Raw genomic sequence first — 23,712 nt, 5'->3', positions numbered from 1 at the left:
CATTCTGAAAATCGTCCATGTGGAAATGATTACTGAAATAACGCTAAGAGCGTGATGTAAGGTGATATCATTTAATTAGCAGCCAGCAAATGCAAAAAGGGCCTTTCGAGCAATTGCGAAATGCATTCGAAGAATGTGGCGGATGATTACTATAATTTTAGAAGATTTTTTTTCCCTCCACGTAGGACGGTGCCCTTATCTCGTGGCCATTGCTGCCACGCTTGACTTTCATCTCACGCCAACAGACTCGTGGACTCGTTGACACCTTCTTGACGTTCACTACACTGGTACAAACGATACTCTCTGGGCTTCTGAGCGGCCGTAAAAATCGTGAAAAAATGTGCGGGTGTGAAGATTTCATTGCTGATGACCCTTCAGTAACTACGGGGTGAAACAATGTTTTAAGCAGAAAACACTGCCTCCAACAAGACACCTACTCAACGATTTTGGATGCAGGTTCCACTGACACTGACGCCTCGAGATGGAACGTGATCTGCCCAATTAACGCCTTCAGAACACTTAAGACGTATTAATAATATACCGGGAAGCACCGCAAACGTGCAAGTTTGTAGCAGAGAGAATGAAAATCATGAAATTCAAAAATTATCTTTTTATTTCTCGTGAAGCAAGGTTTTGTAATGAGTTTATAATCATAAAAGTGAACGATTCTGCAATGTTTTAAGCTAAACAAGTAGCAGATTGTTAGATGCAAAAGATTTAAAAAGATCAGCAAATTTTTGCATAACTTTCTTCCAAATTTACTTCTCGGAACGCTTTGTCTCTAGAAAGCAAATAACTTACTTCATACCCCTCAACCGGGCAACGCTAACTAGCACAAGATGTTGTCAAGTGGCGTTGATTTGTCGATACTCCAGATATCATATTTAAACTCGTAAAACGTTCGGCTAATATTCTTTGAATTGTAGTTACAGTAAGGAAATTGAAGTTTATCATTTTTTAAACAAATCTATTATCAATTTGCTAAAACGGAATTTTCAAACGCAACATTCGCGCAAACTACTCGAATTATTTTATGGTAACAAATTTTTTGACGTTTACATTTTCGGCGTTTGTTGTTTACAAAGCAAGCAAAGTACAAAGTAGTGTTGGGAAAATCAAATCCCTACACGGATTAGAATCTTTCGGTTTAAATCGATTCATAGATCCGGATCTCCAAATCCGATTCCCAACCCAACCTATCACTCGTGCACATCCAATTTGCCAATAATAATAATTATTATTATTAAAGTAACAATTAGACAATCTAGAGATGAATTGATCCAAAGGCGATTTCGAACCTGCTAATGCTCTTGAGTATCGCTATCGCTATCCGCTCCCAGGGGGAGCTGTTTCATGTCAGTTCAGGATGGAGTTATCCTTCACTACGCTCCATTTTTGTTCATTTTGATAGGATATATTTCTTTGTTACAAATAGGTCCTATGATCAATCCATTCTATCCAACTTTCGATTTGGGTAAACTGAAATCAATCACATTGCCTCTAGATCGCCTCGATACGTGACTAATTAGACCCACTTCGTGTCGGGATCGATTCACATCAAATCTTTTAGATTTGGATCAAGTCAGAACCGTATCAAATCGAGTCCCAAACAAATCAAATTTGATACAAATCCTAATCGCTCATCCAAATTTTTAGAAATCGTCAAATGGGATTCGTATCTTTAGAATCCGTCTACGGAGCGAATCTTCGAATCCTCCGAATTCCGACTTTACCTACACTAAATCGCTTCGCGATTTTTGACGTTTGTTTGTTTGTAATCGAAGTTCAACGCAAGTTTTGCTGGTCTGTAAAAATTTCTATTTCAGGGAAATAATTCCTAGTCCTTTGCGGCTATAGGATTTTGTGGACAATGCCTACACAAAAGAAAAAGGATAAAAAGGCGAAAGAAAAAAGTGAACCTCAAACCGCCGTCAACATCAAACAGGAACCGGAAGAAATTAAACCTCTTGCCGGATACATCGACGACCGATTGGAGCTTATTCGGCAGGTGTTTTCCTGCGTAAAGCCGAAGGAAATCAAGTACCTCCTGCCGGATTTTCTAGAGGGAAAATCAAACGACGTCATCAAGGAGCGATGCCTGGACGAACTGCTCGGCATTTCCACCAAACGTTTGCGTTCCATCATCAACAACACCAAGTGTCCCACAGACACGGAATCGGAGAACTCCGATGTGGAAAACATAGAAGGTGCGTTCTTTTATTGTGACGAAAAATTTGTGTCGCTGAGTCTACATTTGGTTTACGCTTCATCCTTTTTTTTAGAGCACATTTCTTTGGATGAAATTTCGTCCGATTCCGATGATGATGCCAAACGTTCCGGAAAACGAAATAAGAAAGGTGAGAACTTTAATGCAGCGCTTCAACCAACGGCACGTAACGGAGTTCGATTGTGAAATCGGGTGTTGTTGCAAATCCACTCACAACACAATTTCCAGATCGCAGAAATCTAAACCGCCTGCCATAACTAATGGCAAAGCGGATCGTTGATTCCTGTGACGATATACTTAGCGGTGCGACAATTGGTATTACATATTTTAGCAGCAATAGTTTGTTGGCTTCTTCCGATGTTCGTACGACAACAAAAGCGATTTGGAATAATTCTTGTTTAGACATTGCCATCGGTATCGAACAATCTTCTCCATGACCTATTATGAGTGCACTGGCGTCAGCTTCCCGTGCTGCATAATGAATACACTTAACCAGCTGGTTGTCTTCCGGCGATATGTTGTATGTCGAAACCCTGTCACAATGCAATCGATTTTGATTGAGCTCCTTGAGGAAGCTTTGAACATGGGATAATTTATCAATATCCACAATAATTGTGCTCGCCTCTGGCATTGATGGCGGGATTTGGTCAGCGGTCAATCGAAAAAGGATGGTATTAATCCGAGGTTTTGCTTGCATTAACGTTTGGCCATCGCTTGTGCATAAAGCGTCAAAATGTTCATCTTTGGTATTATTAAATTCATATTTACCATCACAGCTTCCAATAAATTGGATAGATTTTCTATCCATTCCATTTGCAAGCAGAACCTCAAGCATAGCTCGATATGATACACTCGATGTTTTCAAACTGGGAAAAACAACAAACCGAGCGCCTCTTTCTAGAATAGTTTCACATTCCTTCCGAATTCTCGAGAAACATGATTCGGAATCTTCCTCGGAAGTGCTTGATGATGACGGATTCACAATTTCGCAACATGATTCGAATGTTCCACCTTGCAGGATTTTGCACGTTATATGTCCTGGCACAATTCTTTCCACAGTTAGCAGGACTTGGCCCAGCGATAAAACACATCCCACTGTGGGTACGTTCAATCGATTGAAGTTACTCACATACTTAACTTCGTCAAATACTTGATTTTCGTAACGTTCATCTTTAGTTAAAGTTATCATTTGTCCTTCCGTTGCTGTGAAGACATTTATACCGTTTCCAAACTTCACACGTGGCTTCGTATCAATAAGCTCGCATATAACTCCGATGGACACATTCCACGGTTTACAATCCTTAACGTAATTTTCGATGGCTTCATTACACCGGTCGAGCAGTGTTTCCAACTCCGTTGTCGTAAAGAATCCACAACGAATAAAGAAAAAATTTACACCATCTCGCAATGCTTGCTGAAGTGCATCCAAACTCGCATCCAAGTGGACATTCACGGCTATTTTTTGCCAAAGAAAGGCATTGCAACCAATAAACGACGTCATTTCGATTCGTATTTGTCCTTTCTTGCAGGTGACAGCAGCAAACAACCAGACGAAAGAAACGGTGAGGCAAAATGTGAGTAATTGATCAATAGTACTATGCCTACTTGGACACGATTATAATAAATTCTAATTAATTATGAATACATTCAGCCGAAAAAGAAATGACCGTGCTCGAGTTGCTCGAACTGCAAGCACGGGCACGTGCGATTCGTTCTCAGCTTGCCCTGGAACCGGTTACTAAGATAGAAATCGACTCCGAGCACGAAGAAGACGGCCGCCATGGAGACATTGACACGGACGATGAAGCAAAGGGGGTCACGCACCGGCGTACCGCTACGAAGGACGGCTTCGCTGGGTCGAGTGGAGAGAATGGGAAGCAAATGAAACAGGAACAACTCAATCAACAACAACCGCGAAGGGTGCGGTTGAAGAGAAATTTCCGCATCAGACAGGTTGGCGATGATGACGACGGTGACCAGGATACGTCAAGCAATCCGGCTTCGGAGAATGTGCGTGAAAAATCCACCGACAATGTGGTGGAAATTTTTGAACCGACCGCTACAGAACCGGCGGTTGTCGAAGTACGTGAAGAGCAAAAATCTCCCGAAAAGGAAACCGTGCTAGATGAGAGTGAAAAAATGCCCGGAGAAGAAAATCCGGAGGCCGGAAACGAGCAGCTGACGGAAGACACTGCACAAAAAGATGTACAATCGGAAAATGGCGAGGAAACTTCAAAAGAGCCAATTTCACAGAATCCTGCTGAAACCAACCTCAGTCCCAAACGAGACGCAGATCGGGAAAGTTCGCTAGAGGTCATACCGGTCGAGGCCAGCCCTGAAACGCTCTGTATATCTTCCGATTCCGAAGAGGAACGTCTAGCGAAGCAACGGGCTTCCATTTTCGTTCCAAACATTGAGGAACTTGACCGTCAAGCGAAGGAGAAGCCACCACCATCGCCACAGCAATCGGCCGAAGATACTGAGCCGGAAGAAGGCGAAATCTCTGAGGATGAAGCGGTGGTTCCTCCTCCCGCAGAAGAACCATCCACTGTTACCGAAGATCAAAATGAGACAGAAAAAGAAGATCCGAGCACTTCCGCGAACCTTATGGAATCGGATGAAAACCAAGCCAATAACGCCGACGAAGGAAAGGAGGCATCCATCGGCTTAAAGAAAGACGACACATCCACTGAAGTGGTGCAATCGGAAGCAACCGACAAAGAAACCGAAATTCACAACCTTTCCTCCGGCAGTGACGAATCCGATACCGAAAGCGACGGTTCTTCGTCGAGCTCATCCACCGAACAAGAGGAAGACGGCTCAAAGGTGGAACAAACAAAACAGTTGGACACTTCCGCCCAAGACGACGCGGACATTGTGGAAATTCACGATTCCGGCGATGAGAACCTTCTGCTGGAAGAAAAGCCGGTCGAGGAGGAGGAAAAATCGTGGAACTCACGCTGGCTAAAGAGTAACCGCGTGGCCAAAGTTATGGCTGCCTCCCGCCTGGGCAATAAGGTGCGCGAAAAGCTCAAGAAACAGAAGCAGAAACAGCAAGCAGAACAACTGGAGCAGGCGGCCACGGACGCGGCGGAGGCCGCACAACCTTCCCCGAAACCAGCGGAAGCCCCCGTGGTGGCCCCAGAACTGCCGGCAAACGTGGAGGTCGGATCCGTGGAGCACTACCGGGAACTGGTAGCGCAGCAAGAGAGCAAGGACTAAACTAGTTCGAATGCGTTTGTAGAAAAATAAATCTAAGAACAAAAAACCGCAACCCTCTTTCTCTCAATAAATCCAACAATGGTCTAATGGTATCCTATATGAGTCGTTTAATATTTTATTTTCTAAACTAATTGTTCGTCTACGTAGGGAAGGGAAATTGATTTACGTTATAGGAGCGTGAGGCCTAGGCCAAGTTAACACCAATTGCTTGTTTGCCTACTGTTAGGGCAAAGCGCGTCGTTCCCATCCGGTAAGTTATACATTCGGGGCCATATTATCGGCAGGGGCTGGTAGTTTCTGCATAAATAATAGTTAAGTCTAATGGATTAGGAAGAGAGTGAAGGAAACACATAGCATTAGGGCATACATATTACACACATTCACAATCCCTCACGGCGTTTGATCGATAAATACGGGAGGAGGTTGAACCAGCGTCAACCCGGGCCTTTTTTTTCTCGTTTAGGCAAAGTTAAAATTACTAAAGTCCGTCTTCAGCTGGATCGTGGGCTTCTGCTGCTGGGCGGCACTGTTTCGTGCGGCCGCGTTCGCCGCCTCACTCTTGCTCTTTTGCAGGGACGCGTTCATCTGGCTGCGCTTGATGGCCGCCTCTAGCTTGCGCCGGAGCTCCGGTGCCTGCGCCATCAGGGTCTTGAACTCCTGTGGATACTTTGGTCCAATCTTCATCAGCCACTGGATGGCATGGTCGTTCAGTGCGTTCGTGTACTTTGTCGTTGGCTTTGCGCTAATGGAGCCTCCTCGTTGCTGTGGCTGCTGTTGTTTGTCCGGATCGTCCAAATAGTTGATAAGGATCGGGACGAGCAATGTGAGCATTTGAATTCCTAGAACAACAGAAATAGAATTGATAGTAATTTGTCGTTTTGGTTAAACAGGTTATCTTTACACTAATGAAATTAACATCTAGTTCAAGAAGTTACCTTGCATTAATTCTCCTTTTTTGTGTTTTTGTAAGCATGAAACATTAGAAAAATCGTATAAGTTGCGGAAATCCACTTTAATGTTAGTTTATTATTGGGAATTTGTAACGGTTCAAGAAAGTCTCCCAAATAATAAGGTAAGGTTAGGCAAAATGACCTCCTCAAGTGAAAAACATTCATTTCTCGTAATCCATACAATAAAAGTAATCCAAATCTTCACAGACCGTTTGTTAATCCTCTTTCTTCTGCAACCAAAAAAAAAAACGACTTCAACACTTTCAGATTGTTATTAAAATTAATATTTTTAAAAGCATCTTCTTACCACGCGTACATTAAAATATTGGAGCATTTAAATGGCCCAAATAGTGGAGAAGAACGCACTGCGTTAATAATTACTTAATTAGAGTCTTTTTTTTTAATTTGACATTTTTTTTATTTGCGATTCCAACACAAGGTAGTCCTTGTCAAAATATTTAGTTAGATGTGCTTCCACTCCATATCAAAATTTGTTTTGTTGCAGTTAATTTTCAATATGTTTTTCAAAATTAAATGTCGAAAATTAATAATTTGTGTATTGCAGATTCAAATTACGTACAAACATGAGTAAATTATGCTAGGACAGTGCCATATTGAATAAGTTGGGAAAATTTTAAGTGTTTAGCCCAGCATTTACAGCAATGCAATGTTTTTTATTTTTGTCTCCACAGCCAGAATGCAAGGATTGTGAGTTTAATTCTGTTCAGTATTCGTCAAGTACTATATTGAGGTACTGGTTATTGATTGCAATATATTACTTGGCTTGAACTTTCGTAGGGGAGTGTGTTTCGGGCATAATAAGATTTATCCTGTTTTCTCTGTTAAATAGAGCCGTGAAACTGACATAGGATGTGTTAGGCACGGCAATGAACATATTCTATTTTTTCATTTTGTTTTGATTGGAGTGGCTTCTTGTCACATTTTCCCCTATACCGTCAAATCATATTTACATAATTACTGGGAATCGAAAAGTAACATATTTTAAACTAAAAACCTTAACCCAATGAGTTTGACTCAACAGATAGATACGAATGGAATAAAATAAACTTACGATTCTGTGGTTCGGCCAGCGCGATCAACGTTTCCACCGTCGTTACGCCTTCGACCACCAGCGCTAGCTCTTGTTCGTTCGTTGGATTGCGCGCCTGCTCCGAGTAGAGGTGCTCGATCAGCCGTGGTGCCAGTGCGTGGATGTACGGCGTCGACACCTTCAGGTCGGCGTTGGCAAAGATCGATCGCATCGTCTGGACGCACTTCAGGCGTACCGGCAGCGACGCACTCTGAAAGCACTGCCGGAAGTGATTGATGCACGGGTACTGCAAGTTCGGTACCGAAACCACGGCCGACGGTGAGTGCAGCAGAAAGACCGCTATCGCCAGCATCACCGTCACCTCGTCCATCTTCGTTTCCTCGCAGCCCGTCTTCGTGAGGTCGATTATGCGACCGAGCGCACTCTGGAGCAGTTTGCGCCATTCTTCGCCGGACTGCTCGTGCTTCCCGTACCGGTCGGTGGCAAGCGTTCGCAGTAGCTGCACCGCCACCTGCACCACGTTCGTGCCGGCAGTCAGCGACTCGTCGTGCACCGACTTGGTGGCCACCTCCTTGATTACGCCCGTCGTAAGGTACAGGATGGTGGGTAGGATCGAGAGGGCCCCGAGTGGCGAGCAGAGTTTCGGTAGGTCGTTCAAACTCTGGATGGCATTCGCTACCAGCAGACTGTTATCGTCACCGAGCTTGATGAGACCGTGCTGGGCCTGGGCCAGTTGCCGCTGCAGCTGCTCGTTGGCCACGCGTGTACTTTGCGATGGATTCATGTTTGGTATTTGTCTTGCCAGCAGGCATAGGACCACTTCCAGCACGGCGTACACTAACGACTTGCCCGGAAGGATCTCACCCTCTTCACCTCCTTCGCCGAGGTAGTCAACATCGATCGTTCCGCTAGCTTCCTCCGCCGGTTCATCGTTCCCATTTTCTCCCTTCGTCCCTTCCTCCCCCCCACCACCACCACCACTACTGGGGCCGTTTGCAACCATAAGCTTTCTTCGTTCGTCATTTTTCTCCCGCTCCAGACACTCATTGGCCGCGGCGATCGTTTGCTTGAGAATGGAAATGCACAGATACTGAACCTCCACGCTGTCACGCGTCAGGATTAACCGGTGCAGCACGTTACACAGCTCGACCGGTAGAGTTTTGTTCTCCATCAGCATCTCCCGTGACCACTGCGAGTCGAAGATGGTGTACAACGACTGCAGACACGCGATAACGCTGTCCAGCTTTTCGTTCGTCCTCGTACTGCACAGCGCTTCCATGCAGATGCCAAAAATAAGATGGAACCGATCGGCACTTAGGCTACCGTGCGAAATCGTGGGCACCGTCGGTGTTGAGCCCGACTGCCCTCTGCTTCCCGGTGCCGCCAGCGAAGCTACATCGTTCGCGTTCGCTTTGTCTTCCTCCTGCTCCTGGGACAGCCTGTGCTCACCCTTGACGAACCCTTCCGCGTTCAGCCAGAGTGCTGCGGCGTACAGAATCGGTGGCCACGAGATCAGATAGTGCGGTTTCGAAAGGTTCATCGTGTCGTTCGTGTAGAATGCACCACCATCGTGCGGTAGCTGGCTGGCGTACTCGGCCGGGAGGGAAAGCAACGCGTAGTCCTTCAGTGCCGCCAGCCAGTGCTTGGAGAGGTTGTCCAGTTCGGGTTGTACCAGCGAGAGCAAGCTTTCCCCGCGGCTCTCGAAATCACCAAACTCTTCGTCGAACGCGAGACGGTTGAATTCCTTCGGTTGTGCCGTTGACGACGACAGTGATTGGCCACCCGAAACGGTGTGGAGTGTTTTCAGCATCTGACTAGCCGGTGCTGCCCCGTGTCCCACCATTGCCATGATGTATACCTGACCCCAGGCCTTCAGGATGCTCAGCTTCTCCAGCGTTGCCATACTTTCGTTGTAAAGCTGCGTGCTATTGGTGCGGCTGTTCAATTTGCTCAGGTTCGACACCAGCAGCTGATGGACACGGCGCAAATCGTTCAGGTCCCGTGCCACACCGGATCCAATCCACGCGCTACATACCTCGCAAGCGGCCGCGGTCACGTGCGATGGTGTATCCTGCGAGAACGCTGGCCGCAATGCGGCCCCAACCTGCGCCTGGAACTGCTCGAGCAGCAGATGGCCGGGAAATTCCGGCTCTGGGACGTGCGCAAACTTGTCGATGATTTCTTGCAGCGTCTTCAGTCCCTCCAGCCGGAGCTGGTCGGAATCGCTCGTTGCCGCCATAAATGCCATCCGGATTAGGTCGGACAAGTGTAGCACCAGAAAATCGCCCCTCGATTTCGTCATCTGCATCTCCTTCGCAGCGACCAGATCGAAGTGGTTCGAGCTGGCATTCTCGCAGGTGGCGATCACCTTGCGGACACATTCGGCGGCAAAGACACGCGTTGGCCAGCGTGGTTGTACCGCCGGATGGGTCGCCTGGTGGTCTTCTGCGTGGAACTCGATGTTATCATCATCATCATCGTCGTCATCGTCATCGTCGGCATCGTTTCCGTCACCATCGGTAGTGCCGGTTGCTCCATCCTTTCCCGATCCGGAAGCTCCACCAGCTCCGGCTCCTCCTGCCCCTGCGGCACCACTTCCGGTGGGGTTCGAACCACCACCATCTGCCCCAACGGAAGCATCCGATGCCACCGTCAGCACGTTCTTGCACATGCTCAACCACTGCGACAGGTTCTCCGCCGCCAGGATCTGCAGCATCGAGGTGATTGTGTCGTGGATGTTTCGTACCATCTGACTGTCGCTTTCCGTGTCGAGCATTCCGAACAAAACGCCCGGCAGCCCGTAGTCCGAGAGTGCGTACCGATCCTCGTCGCTCACCAGGTTGGCCGCGTGCTCACAAACCTCCTTCGCTTCACGGGTCGTCAGCTGCCGCAAGCACGAGACGGCCGCCTTCCGCAACGTCAAATAGTTACTGCTAAGGTTCTGACACAGATTAGGAACTAGCGACGACAGGTTGACATTTCGTGGAGCGAAGAGGTGTAACTGCTGTAGGCAACCGGTTGCTTCCGCCTGCACGAGCGGATCCGAGTGCGCCTGCATGATGGCCGCCGCACAGAGGAACGACGCGCGTGCGGTTGCTACGGAATTGGAATCACCCTGCAGTTCCGGGCCGATCGTCGTAATCAACGCACTCAGCACCCGACCGATGCACTGGTGTACGTCCACGTGCGACTGCGGAACCGTCAGGAGAAGCTTCAGGGCGAGCGAAAGCGTTGGCTCGACGTACCCTCGGAACATGGGCCCTCCGGAGTCCGCTATCAGTGAGAGGGCGTACAGTGACCACACCTGCACCACGGGGGAACTGCCATCCTGGGCAAGGGCCAGTAGAATCGAAACACTCGTATTCAAATGCTGCGACGAACCCATTCCTCCGACGTACCGATGTAAACATCCAAGCGCCAACGAGTGCCCCGTCCGTGTCACCACATCGCGGGCCGATTTTAACCGATCGAAGCTGGTTTGTGCCAGCTCGGCCGTTACCCGCGAATCGCCGACCACCTGCGCGATACGACCCAAAGCTTCACCGGCCGCACAACGGAGGATCGGATTCGCGCTAGTCAGCGCGTTGATGATCAAGTTCGTGGCACTCTTCCTCACATCGTCCTGTCCGATGGCCGACTTCGTCTCGGTTAGCCCCTTCAAACCGCTGAGTAGCGCAGTAAAGATGTTCATCTGGACCGCCTCCTGGCGGGAGCTTTTGGCGTGCTTAATGCACTCGCCAAAGTGCTCGAGCATCTGCAGACGGTGTTTGTTCGCCACCTTCGGGAAGATCAGCCCAAACAGCGTCACGGACATGTCGATAACGGCCACACCGAGTGGTAGCGGACCCGGACACTGCTCACCGGGGGCGATCGCACGATACAGGCAGCAGGCGTCATGCTCCAGTGCACCGGAACCGGCAGCACTGTTCGGTTGAAGCTGCAAATATTTCAAAATTCTAATCAATATCATTTGCACGCACAGGAGATAGGTTAGGTGTATTTAAATGATTTAAGCACCATAGGAGTGCTGGGTACACTACCACACTCTACGAAAAAATTAAAAGCTCAACAGATTAAACAAGCATCAGTGGGAATGGAGACAAATGAGAATATAAAATGAATGGAATAAATGATTTGCTTTCACGGTAAGTGCACTTTTTCTGATACACATTCAGTTCGTTCCAGTGCAAAGAAGAAAAGACATAAACTGTTATCCCTCACACTCCTTAAGAAAAAATGCAAGGAACTAAAATGGAATATACATCAGGCGCTTGTTATCCACAAAAGAAAACAAAAACATTAGAACTTAGAATTCGATAAAGAAAACCAAACGCAAGAAAGTGAACTTAGTAAAAGTGCTAAAAAGATGAAAACATATTTTATTTAAATTACAAGACGAAAACAAGAATTTAGAAACAAATTATAATTATATAGTTTCAGTCAACTTCACAACTTAAAGATAAAATACATCATTTGATTAGAAGTAAAGAAGCAAATATCTTTGAGTGAAAAGCGATTGAAGTAAACGCATTTTTTAAACAAATAACATTGACTTTGAATATCTAGTCAATCATCAGAAATTACAAAAAGAAAATAAAGAATGATCCAAGGAAAAGGAATAGCATAACTTGAAAAGAAACGCAAATTTCACAAGCTGATGCAAAGTAGAATGGAAGTATGTGCATCGATGCAGTTCGTACAATCAATTCTTCCTCAACGAGAAAAGAGGAAATCATAACGACCTCAAAAATGACAAACTTATTCCTATGGGTTATCATTAATCTGAGAACACCTTTTGCATAAGGTTTCAAATTATTAGAATTGTTTCATTTGTTTTTTTTTTAATGCACAATCCCATAAACTGGTTGTTCTTTTCAGTTGGAATTTTCAGTAAAACAGAAAAAGCGTCCCGGCATGAATGAAAAATACAAAACATTACAAAAATGAAGCAAAACATGGTACTGGTGTCGTGAAACTCTAAATTAACGAAGGTGAAAACGTATGAAGTGATATGGTACGGTAAAATGTGAAATGAAATTTCGGGACAGTCGAAATGTACGTGTTTCAAAAGACTCGTAAAAGCCGGCAGGAGATTTGCAAGCACAAAATGTCACAATATGGGCACTAGGGAAACGTTCCAACTTACGTAGTCACCGTCTGCTTTACGGTTCGGTTCCATCTGGTTTATATTTTGTTCGTACATTATGTTCAAAATATGTATAGGTGTGTGTTTTGTTTTGTGTTTTTGGATGTACACATGCCATTACCGGTCACCACACCACCGTTAGATTGTGTTTTACAAAAGTTACAACGTAACGCAAATAGGGAGCAACAACGGATATGGATGAGAGATAGAAGGAAAAGAACAACATGAATCATTTCAATTCGTACAGTGTATTGCGCAGTTGCTTCACCACCGCTCCCCGCCCTTACGCGGTCCGCTTGGTTCGGTGATATACTCTGCACGCATGGCGTCGTGTATATCTGAGCGAAAACTGCGTGACACGACGCGGAAGGATGGCGCTGGGAAAACACGGCAGACCTATCGAATCCCGCGTCTACACTCACCTGGTCCTCGATTGTGCGATGGTCGGTGTCCTGCAGCCAGGTGCCGAGTATGATCGAATCGTTACCGTGACACATCTGCCGTAGAAAAGAGGTGGTCGTGTTGGCCGGATTTTCCGTCAGCGTGAACTCCGACACGAGCATCCGGAGTAGGTGCGTATAAGACGACTCGAGGGCGGTCGCCGGCAACAGGGAGAGTGTTTCGTACAGCCGCAGTCGTACCATGGCCGTCGGGGCCTTCAGGTGTTGTCCGTAGGTTTTCAACACGGATGTTATGCTAAAACAATAAGAGAAGAAAAGACCATAGGTTTATTATTGCTTTTTTTAGTTTAAAACTTCTGTTAATACAAGTAAATTTAATCAAATTGTGTCTTATCTTTGCGTTACAATATTCAGATACATCAGACAACACTGGAAAGAACGAATCCCAACCAACGTCTAGTAAAGCATGGCTGAAGACGCCCGTTACGGCCAGAAAGAAGAAGAAAGAATAAGATATACATTATGTATAAAAAACGAAAGCCAGACGTCCTTTAATTTAACACGTTTTTAAAGAAGTTTAAAGATACCCAATCGACGATATAAATTCGATACCGAAATTTAACGATGCGCTGAAGGGAGTAACTGTATCGGTAATATGGATAACGGCTATTTTTCGAATCGATTTTAGACTAACCCTCTTGATAAAAACCGCGCAAACTGTTCATTTCTTCATCCGTTATGTTTCTATACCCGGTGCAAAAAAAAGGACAGTAGCCAACCGATTGCTCGCTTAGTTCACTATCGTTGCCTCTACTAATCCTTGGGTATTTTTTTTTCTTATACCATACACAATAACCTTCTCAGTGCTGTCTGATGTTCTGCTTATCTGAATATTGGTAACCGAATAATTTGTTTAAATTGTCTGTTCGTCAACCACCGTGTATGATACTCACTTGATCAGCATGGCCAGCGCACTTTCAATCGGCGTCAGCAGTCGGCGCGTAATATCATCCGTCACTAGCTCCGGACAATGCAGCAGGAAGCTGTGCATTACCGATAATGCCCCAGCGCGGCCCTCAAGCGTGACCTGCCAGGTAAAGGCGTCCCCGCGAGCCTTCTCCGACTCCAGCTCCTTCGTCGAGCGTGGGAACGCGTTGCGCCAAAGTAGAAGCATCCTCGGCAGCAACCCTTTCACCACCGGAACGCCCAGCGTCATGATGCCTCCAATCAGCAACCATCCCGCCTGCGTTCGGTTCAATGACAGGCGACTGTTTTGACTAGCCGTACGGAGCAGCTCTTCGGCCGTGTTAAAGATGACTTTCCCCCGTGTGTGCGGTATGCCGAGTGGAGAATACCGTACCCCACCGAGGACGGCCGCCAGAGCCCCACTGTACCCGGAGATGGCGTCCGGTGAGGTGCGCATCTTTTCGATCGCCTCTATAAACCGATCGATCAGTGGCGTGATCTGGCTCGGTACGGCTACGCAAACGCACCGTAAACACCAGGCCGCCGCCAGCCGAGCGGCCATGCAAGGATGTATGAGCACCGCACAGACGGCATCGATAAAGTTCAGCTGCTGATCGGCCAGAAGGTTTTGGGCCGTCGTACCGAGCAGCAGCACCAAGCTGCCCAGCTCCTGCAGGGCGCACACGAGCAGATGCTGACTGAACAGTGTCTCCTGGTTGGAGTCCTTGGCATTTTCCGGATTGAAATCGATCGAGTTCATCTGCTTGGCGATGAGATGGATCAGCTCTTTGCAGGCGGACGATTGCGCCTTCTCGCCCAGCATCTTCCCGATGACGGAGCGCAGGATAAAGTTGATGCACTTGCGCGAGTACACCGCATCCACGTGCGACGAGGCCGCCTTCGGATTCGCCACCAGATCGAGCACGTGCACCAGAAACGATTGCATGTTGCGTTCCAACCACAACCCGCCCATGGTCTGCACGAACACGACGTACGCGTGTGTAACACCCACCCGTACCTCGCGGTTTACACCCGAACTGCCCTTAATAATCTCCCCGGTACCCTTCAGGAACGACACGCCGCCCCGGAGAAAGCCAGCCATCAGAACGCCGAGCGCCTCGTCCAGCGACACCGGGCGCAGCGATTTCGTGCTCGACGAGGACGCCGTCATGCTGCTAAAGTTACGCAAGCTGCCGTTCTGCGTGCAAGCGATGAGCGTACCGAGCAGTTTGGCCACGGCACACCGTACCTCGTAGTTGCAGCTGTCGAACGCACGGAAGCACAGCGACGCCAAACTTTCCAGCTCGGTCGTGTACAGGAACGGTGCGTGCTTCGTCATCTCCAGCAGGCAGTTGGAGGCCGCCACGCGGACCGCCATCACGCGATCGGTCAGGCAGTACCGGACCGCCTTGTAGATGTCCTTGTGCACGTTCGAGATGGCCGAACCCATGCCGGCGCACACCTTCTCCAGCGTCATCATGATTTCGATGCGCGACTGCGATTCGGCGTTCTTGAGCGATTTCAGCAGGATCTGTACCGTTTCCTCGTACGATCGGCCCATCATGCGGCCGAGCTTCTCGTACATGCAGCCCACCACGCAGGTCGCTGCCAACCGCGTCGGCAGGTAGCTGGGCGAGTCATCCTTGTTCTTCAGTATGTCGTTGCACTTGTTCACCGTCTCGAACAGCAGGAATGTGTCGCCGACCGAGAAGAGGGTGGCCAGGCAGCGAGCTATGAGCTTACGCGTCGGTGGCCCCGGTGCCCCCTGGATGTGCTGGGTCAGCTGCTCCACCAGCTTCTTCTGGCAGCCCTTGATGTCGGATTTTTGCGCCGCCACCAGCACCTTGTCCAGGAAGCGCAACCACTCGAAGATGAACACCGGTCGCTTCTGCTCGGGAAGCTGCGCGAGGGCTGCCTCGTTCAGCGTGAGACTGTGCGAAAGCTCCATCCTGGCGGTCTGTTCCGCTTCCTCTTCCTCCTCGTTGTATCCGTCACACGGATTCGCTTCCGTTGACTGCAACTGTGGGAAGTGCTTCAACGATGATGTCGCAGCGTCGCGAATATATCTATAACGAAAAACAAATAGCATTTGAATATTTTTGTTCGCGTAAAAACAAGTACAAAAAAGTAAAGACCGAATTATAAATTTAAAATGTTAAACATATAAATCGTTTTCCCCATCTTTTTTGAATTTATGACAATGCACTATCGCATTTATCGATCCACATTTTACGTTTACAAGGTATTTAAATGACTTTAAATAATCGCAACAAATTTACTAAACTTTTTTTCAATTTTGCATTCATTTTACGTTTATAGATAAAATCGTTCTTGGAAAATATACTTAATAAAGTGGTTATCACTTGATTATTATTTCCCAGAACATAACGGGCAACTTTAATCAAGGAGTATCGTCTAGAGGAGTGTATCTTCTAGAGCTGTGTGTGAGTCACAACTCTCTTCATGTTGCAATTACATTTTCCAATTAAATAGTCTCAGTGTTTTTCATAAACACAAAAAAAAATTAAATGTTCTATCCCTTGATCATATTACAAAAGCATATGTTACAGTTCTTGTACATAAATACACAATTGGAAAACATATTCTATTGCACGCTGCTCGTAAACCATCATCAACAAAACCGCATGATAAACGTAATTTATAACATATTTTATTCGAACTGCAAAGCATGTCTTCACGCTCAACAAGAGACGTTCCTGCCGGTAGACCAGTGAGTTCTCGTCTCTAGTTTCCCACCCGTATCACTCGAACCGTTGAAGCCATATAGGGCGATTAGTGTCCAACAACTTTCCTTATATCGCCCGCGTGGTCAACAGGCAACCTCCACGTCACTCGAACGCCGTTCAGCCATCGGTCTCCAAACAGTGACCTCATCAGCTCAATGCTACGCCACCACCTAATGGGGGCGTTCTGTTTTTCAAGGTAATGGTCAACGGGGTTCCGCAGAAGGAAAGAAAAAAGAACCCAAAGTCGGTGAGAATGCTGCTACCATTCCACCGGCACCCTCCGAGTTTCTAAGTCCATTTAAATGGTGGGCCTCCAAATCTAATCTCCTCTCCATGGTTGCGTGAAAACTGCCCACCACCCCCGCCGGTGACAAATTGGACGAAATAAAATATGTGGAATGAAACGACGCCAAGCGTCCGACGAATGACGGACTGGCTAGGAGATGAGAAACGACGAAGACTGGATCGTATCCCATTTCACCCGGTGCCCTCCTCTGGTGGTGCCGGACCAAAAGGTGAGCTGACCGGACGAACGAACATCTCGCTAACCGGGCATGGTTTTCTACGGCTTGCTGCTAGCCTCCCGAGATAAAGGAAGCCCATCTGGTGGAAGCGGGCACTTGTGTGCCGTGGTAGTGAGTGTCCCAAAAACATGTTCCCACTTGCATTTACCGAAACAGTGACAGATTGTCGTTGTTGTGGCCCATTTCGATTTCGTTGCTCGGCGGGGACGTTTTGCGTGAACCATGTGGCGGTTGTGGTATCCGTTGCGGTCGCTGTCGTTGCAAAATCACTTAAATGCCGATGGATTTACCAGCAACGTTACACATAAAAACAGGCAGCCTTGCAATCGCGGGTTTTAATTAACGCGTGGTGTACGAAGAAGGAAACAAAAACAGAAACACCACACATTGCTCACAGTCGATTATTTTAAATGCCCGTTTTGAGCCGAAACCAGTGGAATTCGGATATCCACGGTGTCCACGGCATCGATTGAAGGCGGGAATGTTTTATTTTATTTATTTTATTTTTTTGTTCAGACGTCCTTTTCGTGCCGGGCAGAACTCTCGCAAAGGAGAACGGAAAACGAAAAGTCAAGAAAGACTCTCCGATTGATTTACGATCGCGAAGCGCTTAAGCGGAAATTTCGCACAAGCCGCTTCGGGGGATAACTTTCGGCCGGGCAGCACACGTTGCAGCATCCCAGAACCGGCGCTGGACAGTTTAGTTTAACGTTCACCGTTACACACGCCGAAATCGCGCTACACAGAAAGTTCGGTCCGAAAAAAAACAAACCAAGCAAATTCGCCGGCAGTACGTATTGTTCCACTTGCGGCCGATAGAGAAGAGATGCTCGGTTTAAAGTGGCGCACTTGTGCGAACGACCGCGTTATGTAGACCGTGTGCTTGGAGCGGCACACACACACACACCGGCACTTGTATGCACAAGATAAGAAAACTAACTTAAAGAATTTGTCGGCATCAACGACAGCAACTAGCGGACGACGAATAGGTCGGGTTGGCCTTTCGCGAGTACCTGCGCGTTCCGTTCGCGGCAAGGTAAAACTTCATCCTCGGACACTCAAGAGCAGGCATGAGCAATAGTGAACATGATCTTGCAAAACACACAAAAAATATTGCAACACGCAGAACGCAACCTCGGCATCGAGCGGCCACACCACCGTCACGCGACACCGTTCGGAATGAAACTAACGCCAAGTTAAAAAACCGCGTCGCCAGCACATCTCGCCGGAACGGCGGAAAAACTGACCACGATGCATTAATACCGGTTCGTCGCTCTCGGTGCCGTTGTGGGCTTTCGGGCTTCTCGCGAAGAGAGCGCATCCTAGCGCGAGAGCAGCCGGCAGAACGGGTTCCAACAGCAGGGAGCCTTTTATAGCCCCAAAAGCGGGTTCAAACAACAGAGGGCTGCGGTGCGGTGGCCACATCCCTTTTTCCAGCAGTCTTCCATCGGTCCAACGATCGAACTTTCGCCTGTTTAGTGCCGAGGCTGTAAGGGACATAGGGGAGCCAAAGGCAACCTTTCGGAATTGTATTTGTCTCCAAAATTGTATCTTCAAACTTCCTTAGTTTAGGGTAAGCTAAGAATATGTATGATGGTTCATTCCGTAACGATGTACATACATCAATGCAAATTGTGAAAATTTCAAGTTTTTCTTGCAATACTATGAGAAATATATTAAAACCAAAATTTCTCAAAAAAATAGCATTTCTAAATGTTTAATGTCCAAATTTGTGTTATGTATTATATAGTCCAGATGATCTACGAAAAGAATAGTAAAGAAAAAATTAATAAATAAATAAACAAGTAGATAAATTAAATTTAGGTAAATTAGAAAAAAAACTAAATAAAACAAAAAAAACTTGCAGTATTTTAGTTTGCACCACGAAACCTCTGAAAAACGTTTCGTTGATAACGGAAATGGAAACCTTTTAAAACAGTGAAGAAAAATTTAACAACTTTCTGTTCAGTTCTTCAACTAATTTTAGACGAATAAAAACGACATTATGGTTAGCCCGTCAAATAAAAAAAGTCCTATGAAGTTAAAGGTAGATTATAGATATTATTTTCCTGTGTTGCTCTTTATGTATTAATCATTTAAGGCTTGACGTATAGTAACACGTTGGCGTTACTCCAGGACTATTCCGGTCCCAAGGAACAGACATTTAAATTTCCTAATACTGTGTTGAAATTCCTTGTATAGCAATACCAGCTATCAACAGTTTTTGAAAGCGTTATTATTATCATAATTGGTTTGCAGGTAACCGTTCTCAAAAACCCTTCAATGTGAAACCATATCAATATTTTAAACTTATTGAACTCCTTGATATTTTTACTGCCATCATACCGTCACACAAATTATTTACAATGTTCAAAATATGTAAGTTGCTGCTCCATAGAAACTATCGAATCATCGTAACTATGGGAACATTCCAGCTACGTTCCGTATTGCCCCACATTACCCTATAACGTTTTTATTTCGTCTTGCTCCTTCGAGCCGGTTTTCCGGCGGTGACGCTCCATGAGCATTTGTTCTTCCTACTGCGTGCGTAGGAAAGTTATCATAATCATCCGTTTTTCTTTTTTTTACATTGTGTAACAACCGGGTCTGTTCGCGCCGCCCGGAATGATATGATTAATTATGAACCGTTTGCTGCACACCATCATTGCCGGAATCGGATGTTTGGCTCGGTATTTAACGAAATTAACATTTCAATGAGACCCTATTGGCACCTTGGCAAGGGATGTTTGGCCCAATGCATATCTTTATGCTTCCAACGTACATACAACAGTGAAATGCCACATAAAAGTGAGATATTTCCTAGCTTTACCGATGTCCATACCGCCGTGTGAAGAGGCAAAACAGATTTGAAGTATTAAAGGTGTTGGTTCGTTTTTTGTACAATTTATCTCGAAACTCTATTCATACGAGGAATTACGCATTTTTATTGAAAAAAAAAACAATCATCAGTCATGTGTATATCCTGCGACAAATGCTAGTGTCCTAAATTACACATCAGCTCAGCAACTTTCTTAGGTCTTAAATTTAATAAGATACATTGCAATAGACCCGATACTTCCGATTGGTCATGGGGCTGAAACACGAACATCGTCAGATCACTAAATACCAAACTCGCTTGGGCAGTGGCAATCGAAGGATAATGCTTCCACCGCACGCCATCCAATCCGACGCGACTCTCTAGGGGAGCTAGATGATACTTTGCAGCATCAGCGGCCATAGACCGACCGGCTGCTGGCAGCTAAGCAAGAGCTGAGCCTCTCCGAGCCGGTCCCCGGGCCGGGGCCGGGTTACAACAGCGTTGAAGAGGAGCGACTTTAACGATCCGTTTTGGCATCATCGCTCCTGCCGTTTGTCTGTCTGCCCGGCAGCCCATAAAGGAAGACTGACGCCGTGCCGGCGTGTTTGTTTGGCGTGGCTAACGCAGCAGCACCACAGCCGCCTATAAAAGTGAAATCTTTTTTGGCAACCGCACATCGCTTCGATAGATGGTTGAGGAGTATTTTTTTATTCACTAGTTTTCGGTTGTGTTGACTGAAGGCGCAGGTAAAATTTCAAAATTTATTCAAATAAAAATTTCCAAAAATGTCAAAATGCGATTCATAGGATAGAGTTTAAAAAATGTCGACAACATGAGCATCCATCATTGCATGTTTGTTGCTCATCTTTCTATGATATCCAATTTACTATCTTATATTCAAATATGTATGTTTTATGAATTTTATTTATTTTAATCAGTCATGTATCAACGTCAGAAGGTTCAAAGATAAAAAAATACTTTACTGTTTCGCGAATAAAAACTTGATATTACTTAAAAAAATGCAAAAAAAATGGTTTGTTTCAAACACAGTTCAATTTCATACACTGAGCCGTGCCATTTTTCGGCACTGGGCGTATTTTTGATTACAATGCATAAATTATCAATTATCATTTTTATCGTTATGGTTTAAAAAACACATAATAATAAGTTAATATGTTTATAGATACACAAATGATGCCACAGCTATAAAACGCATGTCAACATAAGGCCAACAATTGGAAATAGATATACATTAAACGAATATTACAGCATTATAGTTTAACCGTATCATCTTCTTTGAAAAGGACAGTTTCCAATTGATTTTCAAAAACCTTCAGAATACAGAAATAATATTCCCAATGGCCAGCAGGATGGACGAACAAGTTGTTTATGGAAATAATGTTACAATGAAAGCTGTAAAAGCTTGGAGCAGAGACCTTGTACCAAACAATATAATTTTTTAACATTTTATGATCAACAAAATAAAAGGGATAAAATCTTTTTACAAATATGCTGAACTAATGGGATGTAATCCTGCTGTTGTTCTTCTACCTTCTCGTGTAAAATGGTGATTTTACTCACATTTCCGATGCATTTTAATGCAGTATTTTCAAGTATACGGTTTTAATTACCATCAAATTCAATTCCTCCAAGTGTCGGGCGGTCTTCTAGGATCGAATCTGGTGGTTGCCTTGCTCGATTTTTTGGGTAACCCCGAATGCAGATTTTCAAGGCAATGAATTTGGATAGTTCTCAAACAAATGCTTTCCTTTTAGGGGTTTCCCAAAAATATGCCACTTTTCCAAACCGATTTGTTTTCCATGGCCGATGTGGCTAAGTGCGCTATCGCTTCTACACTTGCTGTCCACTGCCGTATTTCCTTTCTGGGATCCCAGTTTACGACCCTATCCCCCGCCACCCTTCATATGGTTTTGTTTTATTAAACACACCAGTCCACCAGTGTTCCACTAAACGACCCCACCACTAACAGCCCAGCGACACGGTGGGTGGACAGCTCATATGCAGCTAAATACAGTTGTTTTTTTTTCAATGCCGTGGATTCACACATTCACAAATCGGACACGCAGTCTTTTCCGCACATTCCGTCCGTCGGATCAGATCGTCCGGTTGCTGCCCAACGATCCGCAAACAACACTGTGGCAATGATAATTTCGTTCCGCCAGCACACTACACGCATTCGGTGGTACCGTTCACCGCGTACACCATGCGGCACAATGCTGGCGGCGCATAGAAACAATCGAACCAACCGAAAAAGTGACTAATCGATCAGTTTTGTCAATGATCAGGGTGATACAGGCGGAATCACAACAGCAGAACCATTTCTATGAAACTTCACCAAACATTGGTCGACCTGCAACAACCGTTCTTTTCATGCAATGCCTACGAGATGGGCAAAGGTAAAAACTACGAAGACCAAATTGCAAACGTAGAAAAGCTAAGGAAAAAGTGATATCATCAGAAATGGGTCAGAGGGATGAAAGATAGTGGAGAACCGATGTGATCCTTTCCAGAGCCACGATTCCACGCCAGACGCACAATATACGAAGTCACCTAGTGAGGCACTTACATTCGGCACTACTCCGACATGATTTGCACAAAATCCAGCTGATTTTAGCAACACTTTTTCACGCGAGACTAGAAAACGCACTGCAAACTCGAACCTTTTTCCAAAACTCAACACTTATTTTCCTTTGCAAGAAAATCACAAAATCTTTGACAGCTAATAGTGCAGGGCTGCTTTGAATGTTCCAAAGGTCTGATTCATTTGGAATTAATCATGCAATGAGTCTAGTGATGGGAAAATTAAATCCTTGCAGGGATTCGAATCTTTCTATTCACATTTATTCTGAGATCCGGATCTTCGAACTCGATTCCTAATGCGTCATATCATGCGTGCTCACCTAACACCTAACAATTAGACAATCAAGTGTTGCATGCGAATGGTCCTGAGGATCGCTATAGCTATCCGATCCCAGAGAGATGTTTTATGCAATTCAGGATGGAGTTACTCACCACTACGCATCATTTTTCCTCATTTTAAGAGAATATTTTTCATTGTTAAAAATGGTTTCATGAATTTTGCTCGATTCTAAATTAAATGGTGCAAAACACTCTATCTAAGGCTGGTGTCAGTGCTTTACCGCGTCAGGTTTTGATAGGCGAAAATATATGGGATTTGACAGCTGCAAGCTGTCGGATCCGATTTTATCTGTCAAGTTGGATTTTATAAACTCTGTGTTGTGGTTTTTATTTAGAAAAAATAATAAAATTCACTTAATCGTCTTAGAATTTGAAAAATTACAGAAACATTGGTGGACCTGTCGTCTGACAAAACATCGTGCGACAAAGCAATGATACCAGCCTAAGTTCAATCCATTCTATTTAGCGTTCGATTTGAGTAAACTGTAATCATTCACATTGTCTCTAGATCGACTCGTTACGTGACTAATTCGACTTTCTTCGTGTCTGGAGCGAGTCACTTCTTCTTCTTCTTGGCGTAACGACCTCTTGGTCATGCCTGCCCGTTAAGGGCTTACGAGACTTGTTTCCCTGTTGTACGTGGATAGTCAGTCCTCTCGTACAGGGGAAGGTCCGGTCTCGGCTGGGATTCGAACCCACGCCGTCGAGGTGGTGAGCCCC

At 45.8% G+C, this 23,712-nt stretch overlaps 2 protein-coding genes across 4 annotated transcripts; one reads left to right on the top strand and one right to left on the bottom strand.

The window, feature by feature from the left end:
* The first annotated feature begins 1,785 nt into the window (after window positions 1–1,785).
* Window positions 1,786–5,541, top strand: LOC131271621 (protein starmaker). The gene is made up of 4 exons (XM_058273114.1): window positions 1,786–2,207; window positions 2,283–2,357; window positions 3,757–3,801; window positions 3,879–5,541. Exons 1-4 carry the CDS (start codon window positions 1,871–1,873, stop codon window positions 5,447–5,449), a joined length of 2,028 nt encoding a protein of 675 aa, XP_058129097.1. The 5' UTR covers window positions 1,786–1,870; the 3' UTR covers window positions 5,450–5,541.
* LOC131271614 (HEAT repeat-containing protein 5B) lies at window positions 5,542–22,751 on the bottom strand. 3 transcript variants are annotated; one of them, XM_058273106.1, is made up of 7 exons: window positions 13,951–15,988; window positions 13,019–13,292; window positions 12,597–12,629; window positions 10,070–11,387; window positions 8,432–10,021; window positions 7,468–8,326; window positions 5,542–6,305 (listed from the first exon to the last, which is right to left on the bottom strand). In XM_058273106.1, exons 1-7 carry the CDS (start codon window positions 15,909–15,911, stop codon window positions 5,909–5,911), a joined length of 6,432 nt encoding a protein of 2,143 aa, XP_058129089.1. In that variant the 5' UTR covers window positions 15,912–15,988; the 3' UTR covers window positions 5,542–5,908. The 3 variants fall into 3 exon arrangements, with proteins under 3 accessions (XP_058129089.1, XP_058129088.1, XP_058129087.1); XM_058273105.1 differs by lacking the exon at window positions 12,597–12,629; XM_058273104.1 differs by lacking the exon at window positions 12,597–12,629 and adding an exon at window positions 22,640–22,751 and having other exon boundaries at window positions 5,542–6,288; window positions 7,472–11,387; window positions 13,951–16,029.
* Between the last annotated feature and the right edge of the window lie 961 nt (window positions 22,752–23,712).

This window comes from Anopheles coustani, chromosome 3 (genome assembly GCF_943734705.1).
Source record: "Anopheles coustani chromosome 3, idAnoCousDA_361_x.2, whole genome shotgun sequence".
Lineage (NCBI taxonomy): Eukaryota > Metazoa > Arthropoda > Insecta > Diptera > Culicidae > Anopheles > Anopheles coustani.
Note: the sequence above shows the minus strand (reverse complement) of the source record. Positions and strands in the feature narration are given on the sequence as shown.

Bases quoted from the DNA above. Each gene is read 5' to 3' on its own strand.
- LOC131271621 (XM_058273114.1), top strand. From the start codon at position 1,871: ATGCCTACACAAAAGAAAAAGGATAAAAAGGCGAAAGAAAAAAGTGAA. The intron at 2,358-3,756 runs GTGAGAACTTTA...CCTTTCTTGCAG, and splicing joins CGGAAAACGAAATAAGAAAG to GTGACAGCAGCAAACAACCA. The intron at 3,802-3,878 runs GTGAGTAATTGA...GAATACATTCAG, and splicing joins AAGAAACGGTGAGGCAAAAT to CCGAAAAAGAAATGACCGTG.
- LOC131271614 (XM_058273104.1), bottom strand. From the start codon at position 15,911: ATGGAGCTTTCGCACAGTCTCACGCTGAACGAGGCAGCCCTCGCGCAG. The intron at 13,293-13,950 runs GTGAGTATCATA...TTATTGTTTTAG, and splicing joins GCGCTGGCCATGCTGATCAA to CATAACATCCGTGTTGAAAA. The intron at 11,388-13,018 runs GTGAGTGTAGAC...AAATATTTGCAG, and splicing joins ATCGCACAATCGAGGACCAG to CTTCAACCGAACAGTGCTGC.